We start from the raw sequence: 23569 nt of genomic DNA, 5'->3' as shown, positions 1-23569 counted from the left end.
CCCTTGCTTTGATGATGTTCCCGCTGTATTCTTGGCTCTGTAATGACGGTGGGAAAAAAAAAAACTCAAAAGGCAACCCCCCCCCCCCCCCGTCACCTGGCCGACGCAATCTTCTCGCCGCGCTTCCACTCCCACACGACGATGGTGTGGGCATCGTCCAGCCCGACGCTCACCAGTCGCTTCCCGTCGGCTGCGTCACGGACACACGCAACAGAGACGAAGGTCAACCGGCGCAGCCTTAAACAGGACCGTGGGAGTTTCATCTTCTTGGTTCTTTCGGTAAAGTCATGTAGAAGGGAAATGATAAAATCATAAAAATAAAACATAATAAAACATCATAATATTTTATTATGTTTGATTTTAAATAATAAAATAATAAACCATAAAACATAATAATATTTTATTATGTTTTATTTTTATTATTTAATTATTTCCCTTCTACGTGACTTTACCGAAAGAACCAAGAAGATGAATCCCTGCAGTCACGACAGCTTTAGGATCGTAGGGGGCAAAAGCTGTCTGGCACGAGCGCCCCGTTGTCCATCCCCCCCACCCACCGCACCTCCGACTAACACGGTCGGCTACGTACGGAACGCAAGAAGTTCGACATACACACGTACGTACGTCGGGGGCGAACGGGCGGGGGCGTGGTGTGGCCAGGAAACCACGCCCAGCCGCCTCTCGTCTCCCCAGTGCTGAGCTACAAAGTTATTATTCACAGATGTCCAGGTGTGTCACAGATGTCCAGGTGTGTCACAGATGTCCAGCTGTGTCACAGATGTCCAGGTGTGTCACAGATGTCCAGGTGTGTCACAGATGTCCAGGTGTGTCACAGATGTCCAGGTGTGTCTCAGATATCCAGGTGTGTCACATGTCCAGATGTGTCTCAGATGTCCAGGTGTGTCACAGATGTCCAGCTGTGTCACAGATGTCCAGGTGTGTCTCAGATTTCCAGGTGTGTCACAGATCTCGAGGTGTGTCTCAGATTTCCAGGTGTGTCACAGATGTCCAGCTGTGTCACAGATCTCCAGGTGTGTCTCAGATTTCCAGGTGTGTCACAGATGTCCAGCTGTGTCACAGATCTCCAGGTGTGTCACAGATGTCCAGGTGTGTCACAGATGTCCAGGTGCGTCACAGATGTCCAGCTGTGTCACAGATCTCCAGGTGTGTCACAGATGTCCAGGTGTGTCACAGATGTCCAGGTGTGTCTCAGATCTCCAGATGTGTCACAGATCTTCAGGCGTGTCTCAGATGTCCAGGTGTGTCACAGATGTCCAGCTGTTTCACAGATGTGCAGGTGTGTCACAGATGTCCAGCTGTGTCACAGATGTCCAGGTGTGTCTCAGATGTCCAGGTGTGTCACAGATATCCAGATGTGTCACAGATGTCCAGGTGTGTCACAGATGTCCAGGTGTGTCAGATATCCAATCGCAGGGCAGCACCTTTAACTTAAGGGAGGCCCCCACGACCGATGTGAGCCACGGTCGGGAATCGAACTCGGGTGCTCGGGTTCGTAGCGCAGTGCTTGGCATTGCGTGATGCCCGCCGCATCACGCACGGCATGCCGCGTGGGCTTTTAATAACAAACGCGAGTCATTACTCTCGGAGTCACGCCGGCTCACCACCTGACATTCAATTAGTTTTTCTGCGCTCCAACGGAATAAAAAAAATCAAACCCCACCCGCCCCTCACCCACAACAACAATAATCACAGCGTCACAAATAAAAACAAACACGCATCGAGGTGGCCGGCCGGCTAACGGATTAGGGCAACGGTGACGTTGAATTGTGGCTGTGAATTTGAGAACAGTTGCTTGTGGTTGCACGCGGTCGACTACACGCTTTGATTACGCGATGGCGGCACCAGTTGTGCGAATGAGACGGTCGCAGGCGTTTGCGCGATTGCGTTCAGCAGGATGCAAGATTCTTGCTTCATCAATGATAGTTTTTTTTTGGGGTTGGATCGCGTGAATATAAATGTGTCGTTAAACCCGCCACCACCCGACACAGCCAACTAGTAAGGGTTGTCACGTAAACAGAACGTGCCAATTCGTCACTAGTGCAGCACACCGGTGTGTTGGAGAGCAAATCCGCACACACTGATGTGCTGTACTAGTAACTAGTAAGGTTTGTCACCGGGGTGTGTGGCTATGCTCTGCAACACACCGGTATGCTATACGAGCAACGAAATGGCTACGTTCTGTTTACGTGACAACCCTTACTAATTGCCCGGTTTAATGACACATTTATATTTACGCAATCTAACCCAAAAAAAAACTCTATTATGGATTTTATTTCCAACTGCAGCGGTAAGCTCGTTCAACCCGCTGTGGCTAAGCGGGATGATGGCTGCAACGTGGGTGGATGTGGAGGCGGTCGGGTGGGTCAGAGGTCAAATCCACGATCCAGCAGCCTGCGACTACAACGGTATTCTCAGCTGGGTCACCGCTGAGCGCACGAAATAGCATCGGAGCAAAATTAGTTTTTCCGCTTTAATCGAGCAAACCACAGCACCGTGAATTAAAGAGTAAACAATTCGGTTTGATTAGCAACGCAATCAACATGTCTCTCGGAGGGCTCTCAAAAGCAGCTCAGCGGTAGCACCTTGCACCGGCTGCCATCTAACATAAACACAGGGGTGATGGCACTGCTCTGCAAATTTTTTTTTAAAATCGGCACGGATATTTGTTCATTTCGCGTCTGTACGTTGAACTTCTTTCGCATCGTACGTAGCCAACAGTGCTCTTCGGAGGATAGCAGCAACATTGTAATGGAAAATTTGGTAATTTTTGTTGTTCGTATATATATACATTTATAAGCGCGACATGTGCGTATTGAAAACAGCGTTCACTATATTAGCAGTCAACGCATTTCACGCGACGACTTCACACGAACATGCGCCACCGGGGATGGAAGTGAATGCTCGCGTCTACAAATCGAACGGTGTTCCGTATCACCGGCCACCGCCAAAGTCGCAAGCCTCCCGGTCGTGCTGTCGTGAAACGTATCACAAATAAAAATCGTACGCGATGAGAAATCGAAGCGCGCTTCGGTTTCAGAGGTGTCGCTTATGTGCGTAAGATAACAAGGGGTGAGCGCAAAACGTTATCACACTGCGCTATGAACCCAACGACCTGAGTTCGATTCCCAGCCACGGCTAACATCAGTGGCGAGTGATGCTTGAACCGGTCCGTAGCAGCCATCCCAAAATGACCAGCGCGGTGAAATACGGTCGAACAAACGCGTTGGGAAGGACTTCACCTGCCAGTGAATTGACGACGGAATGTTTAAAACACATTCCTGTGGAGGGAGCTGGTAGGAACGTTGGGTTGCTCGGTCAATGGCCAGGGTCAACGGCGGCGTGGTGTATTCCGCAAATATACCCGACTATGAGGGCGGGCACAATCCGGCGTGAGTAGGTTAAACGTTGAGTTTTATAAGGGCACCACGGGGTGACCAGCCCCTCCCCACCCAGCCCCACCCCTCCCCACCCAGCCCCACCCTCCCCACCCAGCCCCTCCCAACACTCCCCACCCAGCCCCTCCCCACCCACCCCCTCCCCACCCAGCCCCACCCTCCCCACCCAGCCCCACCCTCCCCTCCCCACCCAGCCCCTCCCTCCCCACCCAGCCCCTCCCCACCCTCCCCTCTCCATCCAGCCCCACCCCTCCCATTTATGGATGCACGACGGACGGACGGACACAATAATCCCCTGTGGGCTGGTGGAACCAGGAGGTTCCTACCAGTATAATTTTTTAATATTCCTGGTTCTGGAAGCTCAGTCACATTTTCCATCAGTGTCTGCTATAAGCTGGTATGGAATGATCGTTTTGGGACACTGGGCGGTGTGTGGGCGGTGGGGACTTGAGCCAGCTGTATTGACCGCGAAGATTTTTGCGCCGATTCTTTGGCAAGAGAGAGAAAAAAGAAAGAAATAAAAAGGAACAGCCAAATTAGCTTCAAACATCGGCAACTTTGCCGGAGCTCCCGTCCCAAACCAGCGCGTGAATTAGGCCATGGGAGCGCAACGGCAAGCGTGTGCGCGCGTGTGTGCGTGTGCGCGGCTAATAGCGTTCACGTTTGCCGGGGAATTATGAGCTTTAGGATAATCCCCTCCCTCTCGAGGCCTCCCCTCAAAAACGGGGCAGCTGGGCTCAGGACGCGGGCGCGAGGCTGGGGCTGCGTTGAGAGTGGAGCCACGTGCAGGCCAGGGATCCTGCCACCGGGCGGGGTTCATGGGTTTGAGTCCAGGTTTCAGTCGCCCGAGATTGAACCGGCGTGCGTCGAGTTGATGGTGCCAGCCCGGTCACCAATGACTGCACATAAACCACTCCCCCACCCCCTGCCCACGCCCCCATCCTATTGGATGAATATCTATGGAGAATTTTATATATACATACCCACACACACATAGAAATTACTTTGACCGCAACACGACCAAAATCTGTTGCAGGTTGCACATTGAGATATGTCCCCGAGTACAAATGGCTCGGCGTGAGCGAGGGTGGCTCCGACGCGGTGCGGTGACGCGTCTACGGCTCGTACCGGAGAACTCGACGGCGCAGACGCCCCGCCGGTGCTCCCCCTTGAGCACGGCGAGCGGCCGCAGCGTCTCCGTGTCCCACACGTGCACCGCGGCGTCGCGCCCCACCTGCGGCAAACCATACCGGGCGCACGGCGCCCCCACCGCCCCCCACGCGTCTCTCAGCCTCCGCTGTCGCTCGCACCGGGTCGAGCAAGCAAGGGTGGCGAAAACCGACTCGGGGCGCGTTGGGCAAATGGACGTGCGAATGGTGCGGGACGGGTGTGTGGACAGGCGGACAGATGGATGGATGGACAGATAGATGGATGAATGAAGAGGTGGATGGATTACTAGATGGGTGAATGGACAGATGGGCTGAAAAAAAAACACGTGGATGGACAAGATGGACAAACTGAAGGACAAACCAATGGATGGATGGACAGACGGATGGATGGACATACGGATGGATGGACAGATGGATGGATGGATGCACAAATTGATGTTACAAATGGACAAACAGACGGACGGACAAGATGTATAAGCTGATAGACAAACAGACATGAAGATGGGCAGAAAGATTGCCAAAGAGCAAAACGGACTGCGGGAAGGATGAACGATTAGACGTACAAATGAATAAACGGATGAACAAAACATAAGGACAGAAGAACAGTCAGACAGACAGAAGGACGGTCGGATGGACAAACAGGACAACAATCACGACATCAGCAGGTGCCCTCCAACCTGGCCCGTGGCGATGTTGTCACTGGCAGGGCGGATAGCGAGGCCATGGCTAGCAGATGATGGACGGACAAACGGACAGACGGGCGGACGGAGGGAGGGACAGACAGCTGAACAAACGAACAGACGAACAACCGGAAGGACCGCCAGTCGCATCATCACCTGGACAGACTGACGAATGGACAGATGGACGTTCATACACAAGGTGAGAGACGAACAGATGGACGGACGGAGGGACAGGCAGCTGGACAAATGAACGGATGGACGGACGCGCCCGCAGACCTGCCCGGTGGCGATGTAGTCCTTGGCGGGGTGGATGGCGAGGCAGAGGATGTCGTCGTCGTGGCCCAGGTAGAAGCGCTGCGTGTGCTGCTGCCGGTTGTACACGATGCCCACGGCCGCCACGTGGTGTACCACCTCGCCCGTCTGCGTGTAGTACAGGTTGTTGCGGCAGTCGTAACCGCGGTACCTGCTCGCACGCGCGCACACAAAGACAAAGATACCCCGTAGAGCCTGAACGGACTGTCGGGGGCAAGTGATGTGTGGGCGAGCACCTGGGAAGGCCGGCACGGCACACGAGAGGTCGGGTGGGTGACCAGCACCATGCCTGGCCGACTTTGTCTCCCGAGGCTGAGTCGACCTAGGGGAGGCCCAGGACCGTCACTGGTGTTGGCCGTGAGCGGGAATCAAACTCGGGTTGGTGGGTTCGTAGCGCAGCGCGCTAACCACTATGCTACCGTTCCCCACACACATATACGCATGCAAACAAAGATCCCCCCTCCGGTAAGCCTTAACAGACCGTTGGCGTGAGTGTATGTGTATTATGTTGAACTTCTTTCGCACCATACATAGCCAACCGTGATAATCGGGGCAAGTGCTGTTCGGGAACAACAATGAACGCCGGCACGGCACACGAGGGGGTGGTGTATCGAGAAAGCACCACCCAGCCGCCTTTATCTCCCCAGTGCTGATGTTTACACACCACACCAGGTATTCAGTTAAGGCCGTCAACCTAGGGAGAGCTCAGGACCGGTTCAGATATTCCTCACAACCAATTTGACCCACCGTCAAGAATCAACCTCAGGTTTTGCCGGAGTTCATAGCCCGGCGTCCCATCCACTTGCGCCACTGTCGTACCCCTCCCTCGCCAAACGTACGCCACGCGAAACGTCATTCATGCAGATATGAGTGTGTGTGTGTGTTTGTGTGTTTTGTTGTTTCATTTCAAAGTTAGTTTTTAATTCAGCGATGCGCAGATGTTTACATTTAATCTGCGCAATAATTTTTTCCCCACGAGCGAACTGCCCGACGGCCGGGAGCCCCGGCGGAGCGTGCGAGCTCGTAAATGTGGAGCCAAAGTGACAGCGCATCGCTAACCGCCACCATCATCATCGTCAACAGCAGCAGCGTCGTCGTCGTCGTCGTCATCGTCAGCTACGGTGTATCCACTGCTTGATGAAGGCACCAACCCCACCCCTCCCCCCCCACTAACTCACGTCGCAATCGCTCACGATGTCGTTGACGTAACGACCCATTCGAGCTCCGGCACTCGAGACGATTTCACTGCTCCGTCTCCGTCGATGAGACGTGTCCCCTAAGGGTGGGCGCTGCAACTGCGTCGCTAGTCTCCACCAAGGCCATCTGGCCGCCTAGCCACGACGCCGCCTGCCCCAAGCCCACCCTCACTGTTCCGCGGTGGCGAGATGTCATCCACCCTGTCTGGTATGCACGAGTTCGTGGGTTCGATCCCAACCCTGACGCCTGCCGTATATCTGGAGTTTGCGGTGTGGATTTTTGCTCCGGGGCCCCTCCGGCTTTTCCCTCCACATTCAGCGGCATTGTGGGAACGCGCACACGGAGCGGGAACGCGAGTGCGGCAGCGGGGAACGCACCCGTGCACAAAGTGCAGGCGCAGGCTGCTGCCGGGCGCCCGCTCGCGCCTCTGAGACGTCGCCGCTCGCTTCTTCTCGCGGTTCTGCTGACGGAGCTGCGGGAGGTCCTCCTTGTAGACCTGGGCCCGCACGCACAAGCGCACGCACGTACATACACGCAGCGCACACGCGCATACGCACAGGCACACACGCAGCACAATTCATGCGCACATATGCACGGGCGAGCACACACACGCACGCAGCACAATGCACGTACACGCGCGCACACACACACGCGCACACGCACGCAGCACAACGCACGCACGTTAAAAGTCTAAATGCTAATTTAACCAAAAATCGTGTGACTGCGTTGCTCAGAAGCATGGGCAAATATTGCAGTGCAAATATGTTTCACCAGTGAACCCCTTTGGGTGAAGGAGAGGGTTAGGGATAATGGGCACTACCTTGGTTAGGACAACAGATGATATGGAAGCACACTGAGCAGCTATTTTGCCAAAAATTTGCTTTTAATTGGTCTTGAAATTAAGCATTTAGTTGAAAACGCATTAATGTCGACTAACTCACAACGAACGATAACTCTTAACTACATCACAGATTTGTTTTCTGTTCGGTCACTTCGTGGCGTGCCCAAATTTGTGCCATTAATAGCCCTGCACAACCTGACACAGCCAAACAAATTAACTGTCAGAGGGACCGTCACTCTGAATTTCTGGATCTGACGATGATGGAGAGAGAGAAAGAGAGAATGTTATTCGGCGCGTTACAAGTTGATATTATCTTTAAAAATTTTTTTTTTACGAGCGCTGCCATATTGTACATTTCAGCACGGAACACAATTTGACTTTTTTTTGTACCATTCGTGCCGGCGGTATTAGTGCCGGCGTGAGTCATAGGTCAGTGGCTAACCCAGGTGCCATTGCCCGCAGTGCGGTGCGCTAACCACTCCGCCACCGCTCCCATTCCCGCCCCCCATCGGGACTACAGGGCGCAGAAGTGAAATTGCTCGTCGCGGGGAGCTCCACCCACATGCCGCTCGTAGTTGATCTGCATCTCCTGCTCGATGTCAGAGTCCAGTTCCGGAACGTCGGACAAATCCGAGTCGGAGCCCTCGCTGTTAGACTCCGTGTACGTCTCTGTGTGGGTCATCGGAACCAGAGGAGGCACGGGAAGGGAACAAGGTGCGCGTGTCAGCGACGCACATTCACCAACCAACCCCTGAGTTTACACACGCACACCGTTTTTTTTTTCTGATTAAAGCGAGGATACATTACGCCGATGGTCTCAGCCCAGTCGCCAGTGACTCTACCAAAATAAAATATATAGGCAGCATTTAGAATTTATATACAATGGCAAAGACCCCCCCCCCCCGCCCCGTATAGCCTTGAACAGGCTGTTAGGGCAAGTGCTGTTAGCGAGTGCCTCCAAAGGCCGGCACGGCACACGCCCGGCCGCCTTTGTCTCCCCAGTGCTGTTGTTTACACACCACACCAGGCACTCATTTGAGGCTGAGTTGACCTAGGGGATTCCCAGGAACAGTACAGATAAATCGTCGTTAGCGTTGGCCGTGAGCGGGAATAGAACTCGGGTAGCCGGAGATCATAGCGCAGCGCGCTGACTACTTCTCCCCGCATCTACACACACGCGCACCTTATCATGCACGCCGTCTTGCACGGCTCTATGAATGCAGATTCTGTGTAAAACTGAACAGTATTCCACTCGAATGTAGTTCTGGCATATCTTTTTCCGTGGGTCGCTCCCCACCACTGAATGCTGCGCTGCTCACTGCCAGAGATTTCACGCAAACGTGTTTCTTTCGACTCACGACACGGCGACAAGCAGCACACACAACCCGAGCACGATCGAGCAAGGGTGACAGTAAAAAAAAAGACAGGCACATTTTGCACATACTACACTGACCAGGTGCCGCGTGCATTCACCATGAATCGGCCCACCGTGGCCACTCGCCGAGCTGCACCGTAGCCCGATCCACGGCGCGGTCTCCCGTTCGGGCTAAATGGCGGCCAGACCACTTTGCGAAGCGACGGACAACGACGACAAAAAAAACCCTCTCCTCTCAGCCGCGGATTCCGTACCGGTGAGGGCGCAACCCTTTCCACTTCTGCCGGCCACTTTATTCAAATGTTCCGCACCGATCAAGTGCGCTCAAACAATCACCGCCCTGTTGGGAGGGAGGTATTTCATCTGGGAGTGGACTGACAAAGTGCTGTAATATTGCACACGAGCCAGACAACTGCAGAAGCACTCGGGCAATTTCATCGGTTGTCACGATCCTGGGTCGTGATTTGGTTCAAGAACTGATTAGACTCTCTGTGCCGTCTATACTGGACATGTTGTTCGCAGTGCCCTTCGAGTGCACATCGTCTATCTCGCTTGTTATGCCTGTGCCCTTTGTTCGGCATAGCATTGTTAATAATGATTTTACATGCCGATCCATAGTGCAAATCAACTGATGAATCAGGGCTTCCTCAATCATTGACATTGTGTGATTACACATCACCAGGCCTGTGAGTGGCGGTTGATGATGGGATGGGAGTTGGTGGAGGGAGGTGTCCAGGACTGATTCAGATTTCGCTTGCCGCTGATAATAGCCGTGGCTGTTAATTTAACTCGGACCGCCGGGTTCATAGCAGTGGTCCCTAACCAGTGCGCCAACCATTCCATGATAATACGGAATATACAGCGATATTAATGTCTAGACTCAAACACGTGGTGTTATAAAATATTATACATTGTCAATCCACTGCTGGATGAGCAGTGTGGGGGGGTGGTGGTCACGGGGTTCATTTGACCATACTTCACCATTTCAAAGCACGTGTCATCAGTTTAACCAACGAATAGCTGCAGCCCGGAGCCAACGGCAGTGCTGGCAACGGTGCCCGGCCGCACGCACGGTCAAACGGTGGAGCGCCAAAAAAATCGACGGGGGCATCGATTACAAAAAAATATAAAAAAACAAGACGGTGAGCTGCTAAATTAAGGGAGCCTCCATTCCGTTACGGGGGTCGCACCGCGCAATGGAAGGTGAAAAAAAAATTGCAAATTGCAGTAAGTGCTCGGAAAAAAACATCCGTGCAAAAGAGGTTCACAGCTCATCGGATTCCTCCAGTCTGAATAAATATTCTGATGATGATTCTGCAACGTGCACGCGAAACCCTCGCGCCCGTTGCCTTGCGACTCCCGAGTGTGCACTCTCTTTCACCCACGCGGCAACGCACGCACACACACACATACCAACGCACACGCACACACACATACCAACGCATGCGCACACACACATACCAACGCATGCGCACACACACATACCAATGCACGCGCACACACACATACCAACGCATGCGCACACACACATACCAACGCATGCGCACACACACATACCAACACATGCGCACACACACATACCAACGCATGCGCACACACACATACCAACGCATGTGCACACACACATACCAACACACGCGCACACACACATACCAACGCACGCGCACACACACACATCAACGCACGTATGCTCATCATGCTGCTGCTGCACGGCGCGACATTGAATCGAACCGTTTGCCGCGACAATAAGAAGAATGAGCGTAAGGTGAAAGGAAAAATATTTAACAAAACAGAGACACCATTGTGAGAGCGTTTTGCATCCAATCTTGCCCACAAACTATACATATTTGGACAATGGTGCTGGTCAGCCAAGGCTCTGAAACAATGCACGGATGATTCACCGCTACAATTTATTCTTAAGCGCAAGATGAAGCTTCCGTGGCGATCACGGCCCGGCTTCCGTGACAGCCCAGGCCAAATTAGTGATGAACGTCTCAAAACGAGCCGAGAGCACATGTCCCAACCAATACCACTGCTCAGCCGCCACCACCACCAAACAGACAAAGATCCCCCGTGTAGCCTTAACAGATGGTTGGGACCAAGCGCTGTTAGTGAGCAGCACCTATGAAGGCCGGCACAGCACACGAAGGGGTGAGTGGCCAGCGCCACACCCGGCCGCCTTTGTCTCCCCAGTGGCGATGTTTACACACCGCTACCAGGTACTCATTTGTGGCAGAGTCGACCTAGGGGAAGCCCAGGACCGGTTCAGCCAATCGTCGTCAGGGTGTTGGCCGCGAGAGGGAACCGAACTCGGGTCACCGGGTTCGTAGTGCAGCGTAGTGTAAACCGTTGCACCACCGCTCCCCACTTTGTCTTTGTTACCACCACCACCACCCTCATAAGCAGAGAAAAAACAATCACAACCAAAACTCCTTTTTGTGTCCACGGCGCATAAACAAACGCGCTAGAGTCTCCGTTGGCCCGTTGGCCTTCACGCTGCACTCACAAAATCGTGCGTCTGAATCCATTATTTATGAATTAGGTAAATTGCACGCAAATTATATTCCAATGCAAGCCGATCGCTCAACGAGGCGGATGGCACAAGGCAGCATAATATGGATGTTGGAAAAAGTGTAAGCGATTTCTTGAATACGATCGGGACGCTGATTTCGTGACATTTCCGTTGAGACGTTTATGGGACCTGAATTACTGCGTGCTCTAAGCAAGCGCCGCGGTACGGTACATGGTGACCGGTTTATGGGTTTAGCATTTTTCGTGAAAAATGTGAACTCGGTCGTTGCGCGGACAGAATATTTTTTCTTTCTTGGCGTAGGGATCCGCCAGTGAGTTATGATATCTCCCAAAAGGGACACCTTTAACAAGCCCCGAGTTTATGGAGAAAAGACTACCCGGCGGGTAAAACCCCGAGAGACGCGCCGGCCTTGCTCGTACGTTCACGTGCCCTCTGTCATGACTGCTGACTTGGGTTCAATCCAAGCGGGTATCTGAGACAGTCCCAAGCCTGGAGATAAAGCAGCAGGGTCGGGCGAAAGGGTGACGATACGTCGGCCGCGAAAAAAAGGACGGCAATCCAACGCACGTGACGACGACTACAGCGACGACGTCCGAATGACAAAATGCGCAGCGGACACCGACGACGGGCTATCTGCCCATGGACCGTGATGCTGCTGCTGCTGATGATGATGCGTGGGTACGGTGAAGGGCGTACCCTGCGGCGGGGCGTCGGACACGGGCACGCCCTCGGGGATGAAGCGCCACTGGAAGAGCGAGTGGTCCGTGCCGCCGATGCTCACGAGCCACGCGTTGTCCTGCGACCAGCGGGCGCACGTCACCGGCGCCGAGTGGCCCACGTACTTGCGGAACTTGGCTCCTGTCGTGAAGACGGACGGCGACAGCGTCAATGACATCATCGCCCACAGTGACATCGGCGTCGTCATCAGCGTCAACAACAGTGGCAACACGTGACAGCATCGTCGGCAGTGGCAATTAAAGTGACGTCGAAGACGTTATCATCATCATCGGCTGACGACGGGGAAATCAACAACAATACGACTACATCGACTACCAAATCACAACAAAAACAACAACAGTAGCAACAACATCAACAGTAAGGGCATTTGCATTCAATGTGTATTTAAGTCCTCTTCCCAATTCCCATCCCAATTGCGACGTTGGCATCATCGCGTCACGAGAACGGAGAGAATCCACATCACAGAAGCAGTGCGGCCCTGGACCAGTTCGGGACATCACTCGCCACCGACATCACAGGCGTTGGGTGCACTCCGGGTGGGTGATTAACCCTTACCCAGGGTCACCGTGGTGGCGAGATGTTAACTACCTCGCCTGGTACGTAGGACGTCGTGGGTTCGATCCTGACCCTGACACCTGCATATTTGGAGTTTGCATGTTCTCTCTCTCTCTCTTTTCCTGGTGGTCGCGTGGATTTTTCTCCAGGACCTCCAGTTAATCTCTCCGCATTTTTAAACATGCGTTGAGAGTATTTGGCTAATACATTCCCACGCGATAAGCCACTTCGTTGGGCTATCGTTTGTGGCCAGGTTGCTTCTGAAAAAGAGCTTTACAGCTCACTGACCCTTAGCGAGTAAAATAAAAAAATAATGTAAAAATTAGGACACGGGAAAATGTGAGTTACAATGATGCAATGCCACCAAGGGTACCTTTACAATTAAAGTAGAGAAAGTGAACCATTAACTTACTTAGCCGAAGTTTCTTAAGCACTCGAGGGAACCCCACGGAGATTATGAGAGGTGTGGGTCGTGGGCGGGCGTAGAAAGCTGCTCACAGTTATCCAAATTAAAATCTAGCACAGCGATTGTTTCCTTCCCAGACAATTAATGAAATCTCATCAGGGGAAGTTACCGGGCGAATCGATTGCCATTAATCCCACACTCGCGGCGGTCTGCGCCGTGTGAGAGCGGTGATAATCTACGGCGGGCGCATACTTTCTGTTCTTCTTTCTCGGGTTTAATTTGAGGCGTTCTTCTCCATGGCCGCCCCCACCTCATTTGATGGTAAATTATCGTTGCGGGGCTGAAACGGGGAGAACGGGCACGTGGTTGCCCGCGCGGTACAACGTGGCTCGCGGCGGCTCGCGACCGCGCGACGCGGGCCACCCCCTCTGCCGAGACGCGTGTGAGCTCTCACGCAAGCGAGGGGGTAATGAACGATCCGACATGACCGGGCGGGTCGGCTGCTGCCGCTAACGCCGCGGGGGGGGGGGGGGGTGCGTGCACCGGTACTATGTACCGACGTTTTGCACCACATCCTTAATCTCCCAGCACCGAAGAAGCTCCCGGCAAGAACAAGGCGAAACGCCCAGACATCACGCCAAACAGTGGGCAGTTCAAGCCGACAAACAACACCATCGGAGAGCCACACAGTATTGCAAGAGATGGCAGTGCGTTCGTGAATGTTTAATCCATCTGTGTGGCGCTCTGAGTATTCCTCTCCTCGTATCCATGGTGGGCTAGAACCCGGGCACTCCAGTTGCATCCCGCATGCCAAGGCTCATCAATATGGTTTTAGCCAAACATCCCATAGACATGACCCTCCTGAAAAGTAGTTGTGAAGCTCAATAAACCTTTCCTGCGTAAATCTTAAGATGCCCCCCTCCCCCCCGATAGTTTATATCTATCCAGTATGTACCGCCATCATCAGCCACGATGATTCCACTGCTGGATGACAGCCTCCCCAAGCCATCGTCGCTATCATCGGTCAAAGTCGTTGTTGTTTGACTTGCATCCCACTGGGATATTTGCACAGGGTTGGTGTACGGTGATTTTTCTGCAATATTTTGCTGACTTTTCTTGGATTTTCTGTTTGCACATAGTCACTTTAAGATGTTTTCTTGTTCATGTTTTTTTGTTTGTTGCGGTTGCACCCGATTCAAGAGCCGGATGGCTCACAGGGCTATACCTAATAAATGAACTTTGAACTTTGAAAGTCTTGCGGAGCGAACGAGGGGTGTCCCGCGGGGGCCGCCGTCGTTAGTTTGTTTGAAGCGGCCGAGTTGCCCGCGATGAATCGGTGGGACGGCGCTGAGCCTCCGGAGCCGTGCTTTGACTCGTGGTCGCGTCGTTCACAAAGCGCGTAGGAGGAGGAAGAAGAAGAAAAAGTAATAGCAATCGCGAATGAAGAGCAAATCATGGGTTCTGTTCATATAATTAAACCGTTTCAACGATGATTTAATTGGTGATGATGCTGCGTTGGCAGTGGTGCAAATGCACAATTAAGAATAAAACTTAACACGTTCGTCAGTAACAATGTGTGTGGCCTTCAAAAGCGAAAATATATAATAGGCAAAGCTTCGGGCAATGGCTCTCCCAATAAATGTTGATTATGTTCACCCTGGAAATCTAAGCTTTCTTGCACCTCCCCACCCCACCCCGACCACCTTTGATCAATTCTCACCATGGGAGTTGTCAATATCACGAAGCCCATGCACTCACGCAGGGCTTCAAGTGAAAGCGGGAGGTGGACTCGATGTGGTGCGGCTGGCAGGGACAAACCCCGGCTGATGGACTTCAATGTAGGCCTTGCTTCGAGTTTTTTTTCTGTCTTTCAATTTTATTCCAAAATTCTAAAATCTCGGAGAGCAGTGGCCCTAGTCAGAGAACGGGCCATGGTAATGGATGTCACAGAACCACTTCTTAAATATTTTCCAATTGACCGCTGAACCCCACTTGGCTTCCTGCCAAAGGGATGTTTACCACATGGCAGTCAAACCAACGTTATTCATTTTAAGAAGTGGAATTTTTGCTAAATTTAAGTAAAAAATCAAAAATGTACTTGACGGGTATTCGTTAAATGGCAAGCACACTACATTGGTGACCAAGCTGAGATCATCAACTCACTGCACCTGAGATTCTCATTTAGTTAAACGCCACCGAAAACAACCTGGCATCGAACCCGGGTTCTCGATCGTGCCGGCTGCTTATCACGATGATGACCATCAATGATTTATGTTGACGACTTGTGAACGTGGTGATAATAACGTATTTTGTGCAACAAACATTGTTTCACCAAAATTGTTTCTAACCGATAGCGCTACTTCTCAGCCTGGCCGGAACGCGGCTCGGCACACCGAGCACACGACGGTGATTTGTGCTCCGATTGTAAATCACAGCACGGGGTGTTCAAGGTGGAAAAGAGCCCCTGACGAATGAGCTTTCATCATGCGCACACAAAGCCCGTCCCTAGTAGGAATTGGATTCCAATAGAATCAGACGGCGAACATCCACGAGGTTTGCTAACGGCTCAACAGTCGAACGGACGAACATGGGAACGACGTCGTCCGTGAAGTGACCAGCCGCTCGCCGACGCAAGGGTGACACAGTCGGGTTGTTTTACAAATCGGGTTTAATTGTCTTTTTATATTAAACCCGATCATCTGAGATTGGGAGAAATACGGTTTAATTGGTTCTAATTAGCAGAACCGCACTTCTCAACGATAGGCTTCATCCATTCCAAGCTAAGGAACTCACTGGCGCCCACGATTGTGGAGGAGAAGCTCGTGTTCATCAAGACCAACCTGCCCGCCGCATTCTACGACTACCCCGTGCCCGACGGCCCCGAGTACGATAGCAGCACCGACGAGGAAGCAGCCTAAGCCTTGGATCAGAGTTTCGTATTCATTAAACCGGGTTTTAATTCCCCGAAATCGGGTTTAATTATATTAAAGAAAAAACCCGATGCCTGCCGCTGGAAAAATCGGGGTTTTTCCACCCATGCGCCGACGCCTGTGACTGCTGCGCGAAAGCAAAAAAAGACCCGAATGTGATTGCGCGACGTTGCGGCTCTCGAGCGAAGAACTTTGACAGTGCAAGGGGGGGGGGGGTGGCGATGAAAAAACTGCGATTGAATCGGAACGAACCCAATAAAGCCGAGCTCAGGCCAGAGCCGCCAACCGCCAACCGTTGCCGTAACCTGGCGGGCGCGGCGATCGGATCCGAACAGGCCTCGGGGTATATATTTTATAACATGCAATTTGTGTAAAAAAAAGAAACGTGTTAGGAAAGTGCACGGCGGGCGTCGTGAGAACACGCGGAGAGCGAGCAACACGTACAGCCCGGTTGTGCGAGTGTCACCAGGCGGAAACACAAACGATGGCGCGGCCCATCAGCCGATCGGCTTTCCAGACCAGATATGATCCGGGAGCATTTGTTTGAGGCTAACTCTGGACCGATTATGACCTTCTGGGTCTCAGTAGCAGAATCGCGCTTGTGAAGCAAATGCTGCTGGGTTAACCGGGTGTTATTGGTAAGAGCACTCCATCTGAACTCCGTGAGGGCGCGACGGTGGTGAAATGTTAATTGTCTCGCCCGGTATGCAGGCGGCGGGTTCGATCTCGACCCTGACGCCGGCTGTATATTTGGAGTTTGCATGTTGTCTCTCTCCCCGTGGTCGCGTGCGTTTTTCTCCAGGTCCTCCGGGTTTTCCCTCTACGTTCAGAATCAACGTGCGTTTAGACTGTTTGGCTGCTATACATGTCCACGTGATAAGCCACGTTTGTAGCCAGGTCGCTTCTGAAAAAAAGAGGCATTAAGATCAGTGGGCCTTACCTGGTAATAGGGAAGGACAACAAAACTAAACACAAACAGCAGTTCGAAAGAAATTCGTTTTCAAACTAGATGAAATAAAAGTGCATTGCTCCAAGTGTCTTCCTAATATCGGAAGGAAGAGCGTTCCAGACGGCCGCAGAAGCGCGTCTGAAAGCGCCGTGCGACGCAGTGAGCGGTCATCGAGTGACGCGTCCTGCCCAGGGCCCAACTTTGATTATTTTTTCACCCCCAACAGTCAAAACAATGTCCCTCCGCCGATCCACGCGATCTTCCGTTTCATTCCGCTCTCTCTCTCACCGTAGTTAAAAAATCAAATGTCATCTTGAGTCCTGGATGTAACACGAGGGTTTAAACGCGAGTAAAGTAGCTTACCCGGCGAGCCAATCATTTGATTCATTTGCACGTCGTCGTGCACAACACCTGAAGTTATTGCCATCGCGAGAGACGCGCGCACTGGCGGAATGACGGGAGCTCGAGGCGCATCAGGCGACGCGTCCGTTTAATGAAACCGATGTCGCCTCTGCAAGGCGCTTCTGAGACGAGCGACCGAATGAATGTAATTACGAAGATCACCGGCGGGAGAACGAGCCCCGACAACCCGAAACCCAACGCCCAACCCAAGGAGGTTTCATGAATCGCCGTGATTGAGAGCCGCGGTTCAATCCAACGATGTATTTTATTTGTCTTGTTTTTACTGCCTCGTTTGTATCATTAGTAGGGTTTCCCCCCCTTGTCACGTTCGAATAGTTGTGTTCATTCTATCAGCTTAAATGTAACATTGGCATATAAATACATGACAGTATTATTAATAGAAACAAAACATCACTCACTGCCACTTGTCGGTACAATACACCACGACGGCCTAAGGTGACGGGACAGGGAATTGAGCTGAAACCAACAAAGGCACAGCACGGCACGGCTAGGGGAACAGCTCCTAACGGAACCGTGCAGACGAAGCACGGGTAGCTGCTTCCTAATCCCCCCCTCTCTCTATCTCCCCGTGTCTCCTCCTCCCCTTCCCCCTCGCCTCTCCAACTACCTCTCTGCCCCCCATCTCCCTTCCGCTTTCCTCAATCCCCGCCTCCGTTTCTCGTCTCACCCTGAGCGTCTTGCCCCCCGCCCCTCCCTCCTCCACAACCCTCATCCCCCCCACTCTCTCACACCTCTTCGCTCGCTCAGCCACTCTCCCATCGATTCTGCTCCCTGTGCTGGATGCCCGTCACCGTCAGCTCGTGCAATCTCTCAAGAGCGCGGAGCGGCGAGCCCCCCCCCGCCGTAATTTATTATCGCGGGGCGAAATTACGAGCGAGGGCCCTTGAGAGAGTCTGAACTGCCCCCCACCCTACCACCTCCTGCCCCCCCCCACTCCAGTGGGATAACGCAGCTCCAATGCGGCCACCTCTTTTAGTGTCGCACCAACCTGACCGTCTGGCTGCCTAACGCCGCGATGAGGAGTCCTGCATCAGCGCTGGTACCAGCGGGTTACCCACGGACCACCTGTTGGTATCAGCGGGTTACCCACAGATCGCCCGCGGGTACCCGCAGAGATTGCCATTCGGGTGCAGGTCCAGCCAAGTTCATCGCAGTCACCTTGACCCCATCGGCAAATCCGTCGAAACGACTTAGTCCCGACCTGCTTAGCGGGTCACCAGCAGGGTCACCCGCTGCAGATGTCGATTGCAACGTGTCGACAACTGCATTGTATTGCAATGGGCCCAGCTATTGATGACGTCATGGCACCCTGCGATGTCACGTGCTCACGATTCGACGTCGAGCTCTGCACGTCAGCAACGCAGCACGTGCCACGTGCCACGCCCGCGTCGTCGTCGTCATTATCGACCGCCCGCCATCATCCTTCCTAACGACTCAAGCCCCACTTACGTTTATTAACGGTCAATACGACGTCGCTGATTTGTGGTGGCTCCCTTTGCTGATCCACGTGTTCGTCCGCTCCCACCCCCACCTCTCTCTGTCTCTCTCTGTCTCGATGCGATTCCAGGCAACGAGCCTCTATCTCTCGCTGTCCTCTGCTGCTTTGCGAATGTCGCAAGCTCTTCACTGTCGCTCCCCTGTTTTTTGTTTGACGGCGGATTTCGTTTTTTAAATCCTTTATATTAAGTTCACTTGCTTGCTTGCTTGCGCGCTTACGACCGTGCAAATCTTTCGGTCGTTTTTTAACCCACTTCCCGTGATCCAATCGAGCTGACATTTTGCACACAGACTCGTTGTGCGTGACAATTTATTTTCGTGAAACATTTTTTCCAAAATTTTCCACTTTTTAGGAAAAAAACATTTTCATATTATATTTAAAATACCAATGTGATACTCAAGAAAAACAGAAATGAATAATAAAATAAAACCGATGCCACGCATATAAAGGATTTATAGTGAAAAACTTTGTTTTTACGGGTTAATTTTCTTTTCATATCGAAGCGTCGCGGCAGGTGATGACGCAAGGTGATGATCATTGCCTCCTTTGGGGCGCAGCGGAATGTGGATTTCCGTGATTCGATTCAAGTTTTCCCACCGACGATGCTAAAGCTCGACGCGATGTTTCATTTCTCGCTCCGGAAACGCCGATGTCACGCGTGCGGTCACGTGATTTGTCGTCGCAGGCGTCTGTGCGTCCCTTGTGATCACAGACGGCGTTCATCTTCAGTACAAGGAAGTTTTCAATTCGAGTGCAGTGCTGTCATTCAAGGAGGACGGGAAACGCGAACAAATATTCAGCACGCTGCCGCACGCCACCACCGCACCACAGAGCACAGCGCCAAGCAGAACCACTGCACCACACACAGAGCATAACATGCACCACCACATCACACAGCACCACACATACCAGCGCACCGCACACTGCACCACACCACGCAGCACCGCACACAGCATCACACACACGCCACGCACACACAAGTCACACCACGGCACTCGCTCAGCACCGCAGCACCGCGACGCCGCCGATACAGTCAGGGCGTGTGGGAGAGTGGGGAGGGGGGTTTGCGATGTGCCTTGGCTCCCAAAAATATTGCGGAATCGACGTTTCGGGACGGTTGCCGGCCGAGACCGAACGCCCGGCTGAGGCGCCCCGGGGTTCCACCCTCGCCCGATGAACCCCTCCTCAACGAAGCTCGCTCGCAAACCCCCCAACGTGACAAATAATGTCCGTTCAGCAGCCTCGACCGCGTAATGACACAAGCGTAACGACGACGCTGACGACGACGATGATGACGACGATGCTAATGATGACGATGATGATGACGACGATGACGGTGATGATGATGATGATGACGACGATGATGATGACGACGATGATGATGATGACGATGATGATGATGACGACGATGATGATGATGCCGATGACGACGACGACGATGACGACGATGATGATGATAACGACGATGATGACGATGATGATGATGACGCCGACGACTCACAGCCCCCGTGTCGCGACGACGTGAGGCACCTCTTCCTCAACCCGTGTCCTTGGCGGAATGCGGCACTGCCGGCTTTTATTCCCCCCCCCGTCACGTCATCTCTTCATCGGAGTCGCCGCTTGACGCCGCGGGTGGAAGCGCTACGCACGACAGGTCATTTGCTCCCATTGCGAGGATATTATAATTAGCAACGCGGAGCAATTCTAAAACGACGTTAATGTCTTCTTGGTTCTTTCGGTAAAGTCACGTATAAAGAAATTAATAAAAGAATAAAAATAAAACATAATAAACATTTTTCATTATTATTTTTATTTTATTAATTTCTTTATACGTGACTTAATAAAAATAAAACATAATAAAATAATTATTTTATTATGTTTTATTTTCTCAAACGACATTAACGTAAATTTCGATTTAAAGCTTTCGTGACTGCAGGGATTCATCTTCTTGGTTCTTTCGGTAAAGTCACGTAGAAAGAAATTAATAAAATAATAAAAATAAAACATAATAAAATAATTATTTTATTATGACTTTACCGAAAGAACCAAGAAGATGAATCCCTGCAGTCACGAAAGCTTTAAATCGAAATTTACGTTAATGTCGTTTGAGATTTTTTATTTTAATTACACGCGTAAATGTGTGAAATATTGTCTGTCTCTGAGAAGCGTTTGGAGCATTTGGCCTACGCTCTCATTTGATGAATTATCCCCATTCAGGGTCGCGGTTGCCTCAACAATCGATTCTCTTTTGTTGTTGCTTACGTTGTGGCGACGTTGCGGTGAATGCAGCAGCCACTAGTGGCTGCGAGAGGTCACGTGAACCCATGACGTACAACACATATACGAATAGGATAAACACAACACAACTAGGATGTTTTTGCTTCAAAACATGTAAACCGCAATGTTTACACCTACAAACATGGCCGTATTCTGAGATGCCGTACACGGAGGCAGTCGGTCACATGTAGAGTGAAAGAGCAATGTCAAACATGCGTGTCGTACATGTGCCACGTGCGTACGTGACGTGTATATCACGTGTTGCACGCGTGTACAATGTCACACGCAGTGTCACGTGTGTGTCACGTGCGCGCTACACGCGTGTTGCAGGCGTGTGACTCGAGTGTGACGTATGCTATGGGCATCGGCGGGCGCCTTGTAATATATTCCACGGACGGCATGCTTGTATCATGCGTGCAAAATGTGTGTATGCACGTATCGTGCCCGTGTCGCTCGCGTGCCGCACGCGCGCGACACGCGTGTGACATGCGTGTGACATGCGTGACCGCCGCACCGCGTTTGAAGCTGGGGAAGCGGTAGAGCCGCACGAGGCCCTGCTCGTCGCCCGCCCCGAGGACCCCTCCGGCGATGTTGGCGTCCAGCGTGCTCACGTTGGTGCCCGCACCGCCACCGCCAACGAAGCCGCCACCGCCGCCGTACTTGGGGTGGACCCCGGCCACCTCGATGCCATACGGGCACGTCCAGGACACCCACGGGCTCACCTCCAGCTCCTCCTTCTCCGTCAGCACCTTGCCGACTTGCGGACGCGGGACACGGGCGAACGTCACCGAAACGCCAACGCAGCGTGCATGCGTACGGCGGTAACGCGGGGAGTGGGGGTGCGGGTGGTATTGATTTGACGTTGAAAAGTGGTCAGCCGTGGGTAGAAGGCAAAGGACGTTGTTGAGTTTGGGACCTGGGCAGGGAGTGGACAGCAGGGACGATTGGGGGGGATGGAGTTCCAGACCTTGGGGGTAGTGGAGGATAATTAGCGAAATTCTACTGAGCAATGGTTGAATGAATAGGACCTTCGATTCAAAGTCTTAGTTCCTGGAGTGGAATGTGTGTGGAGAGGAGTGGAGGGAGATGAGAGGGGAGAGGTCGTAGAGTATGTGGAGAGGAGTGGAGTGAGATGAGAGGTAGGAGAGTGCGTGGAGAGGAGTGGTGGGAGATGAGAGGTAGGAGAGTGCGTGGAGAGGAGTAGAGTGAGATGGGAGGGGAGAGGTAGGAGAGTGTGTGGAGGAGAGTAGAGTGAGATGAGAGGGGAGAGGCAGGAGAGTGCGTGGAGGGGAGTAGAGTGAGATGAGAGGGGACAGGTAGGAGAGTGCGTAGAGCGGAGTAGAGTGAGATGAGGGAGATGAGAGGGGAGAGGTAGTCAGGGATGAGTCGATGCGAACCTTGACGATGGTGAGCATTAAACATTGCCATTGTCAGTCGTTATTGTATCATCGTCACCATCATCATCGTTATTTACCCACAGCTATTTACTTATTTTTTCATTCCCACGAAACAGCCAAAAACCAAAAGTAATACACAAACAATATAAAAGCACCCACAACCACAAAACAACTCCACGCGCATGTCCCACTTAAGGATGAACTGTCAATCGATTGTTGATGCCCGGCGGTGCATGGCCCACTCACAGGGCATCCTGAAGACGGCGCGGTGCCCGCTGGTGTCGTTCGTGTGCAGGAACCGGCCGTCCAACGTCCAGTCCATGTGCACCACCACAGCCGGGCCGCCCGGCACAGCCAAACCACCGCCACCGCTGCCAACGCCACCACCGCCCCCACCACCACCAACAGCCGGCCCGCCGGAACCTATCGCCACCACGGCGCCCGGCGTCACGGCCGCTGGCACCAGGGCCATCCCGCCGTCCAGCGGAACTCCGGACGCCCCCACGGCCCCCTGCAGCGAGCAGGCGCCTGCGGCGAGAACAAGAACGCAGTTAAATTTCGATTTAAAGCTTTCGTGACTGCAGGGATTCATCTCCTTGGTTCTTTCGGTAAAGTCACGTAGAAGGGAAATAATAAAATAAAATAAAAATTGTATTATTTTATTATTTCCCTTCTACGTGACTTTACCGACAGAACCAAGAACAAGAATGCAGTTGTTGCCATGGAGCCGTTGGTCCGCCTCGTGGAGCTGAAGGGAAAATCGAAGGGAGGCTTTTGTGTCGCCCGTATTCCAAGCGTTCCGTTATTCGAACGGACAGAAAAGGGCACATTTGCACAACGAGGGCGCTGTGAGTGACAACCGTTCTCGTCGTC

The 23569-nt window shown here is 52.5% G+C and overlaps 1 protein-coding gene across 1 annotated transcript in view; it reads right to left on the bottom strand.

The window, feature by feature from the left end:
• EML6 (EMAP like 6) overlaps nucleotides 1-23569 on the bottom strand; it is a 198689-nt gene that overhangs the window by 59629 nt on the left and 115491 nt on the right. The window contains exons 10-17 of the mRNA XM_061568264.1: nucleotides 22943-23224; nucleotides 21814-22056; nucleotides 12220-12381; nucleotides 8178-8284; nucleotides 7152-7270; nucleotides 5542-5728; nucleotides 4545-4650; nucleotides 97-190 (exon numbers count right to left, since the gene is read on the bottom strand). Of these exons, the coding sequence (XP_061424248.1) occupies nucleotides 97-190; nucleotides 4545-4650; nucleotides 5542-5728; nucleotides 7152-7270; nucleotides 8178-8284; nucleotides 12220-12381; nucleotides 21814-22056; nucleotides 22943-23224 (1300 nt within the window). The remainder of the gene's footprint in view (nucleotides 1-96; nucleotides 191-4544; nucleotides 4651-5541; nucleotides 5729-7151; nucleotides 7271-8177; nucleotides 8285-12219; nucleotides 12382-21813; nucleotides 22057-22942; nucleotides 23225-23569) is intronic.

The sequence above is a fragment of the Lethenteron reissneri genome, chromosome 41, assembly GCF_015708825.2.
Source record: "Lethenteron reissneri isolate LAM-NWPU_2019-01 chromosome 41, ASM1570882v1, whole genome shotgun sequence".
Classification (NCBI taxonomy): domain Eukaryota; kingdom Metazoa; phylum Chordata; class Hyperoartia; order Petromyzontiformes; family Petromyzontidae; genus Lethenteron; species Lethenteron reissneri.
The sequence above is the reverse complement of the archived record's forward strand: the minus strand, read 5'-3'. Positions and strand labels throughout refer to the sequence as shown.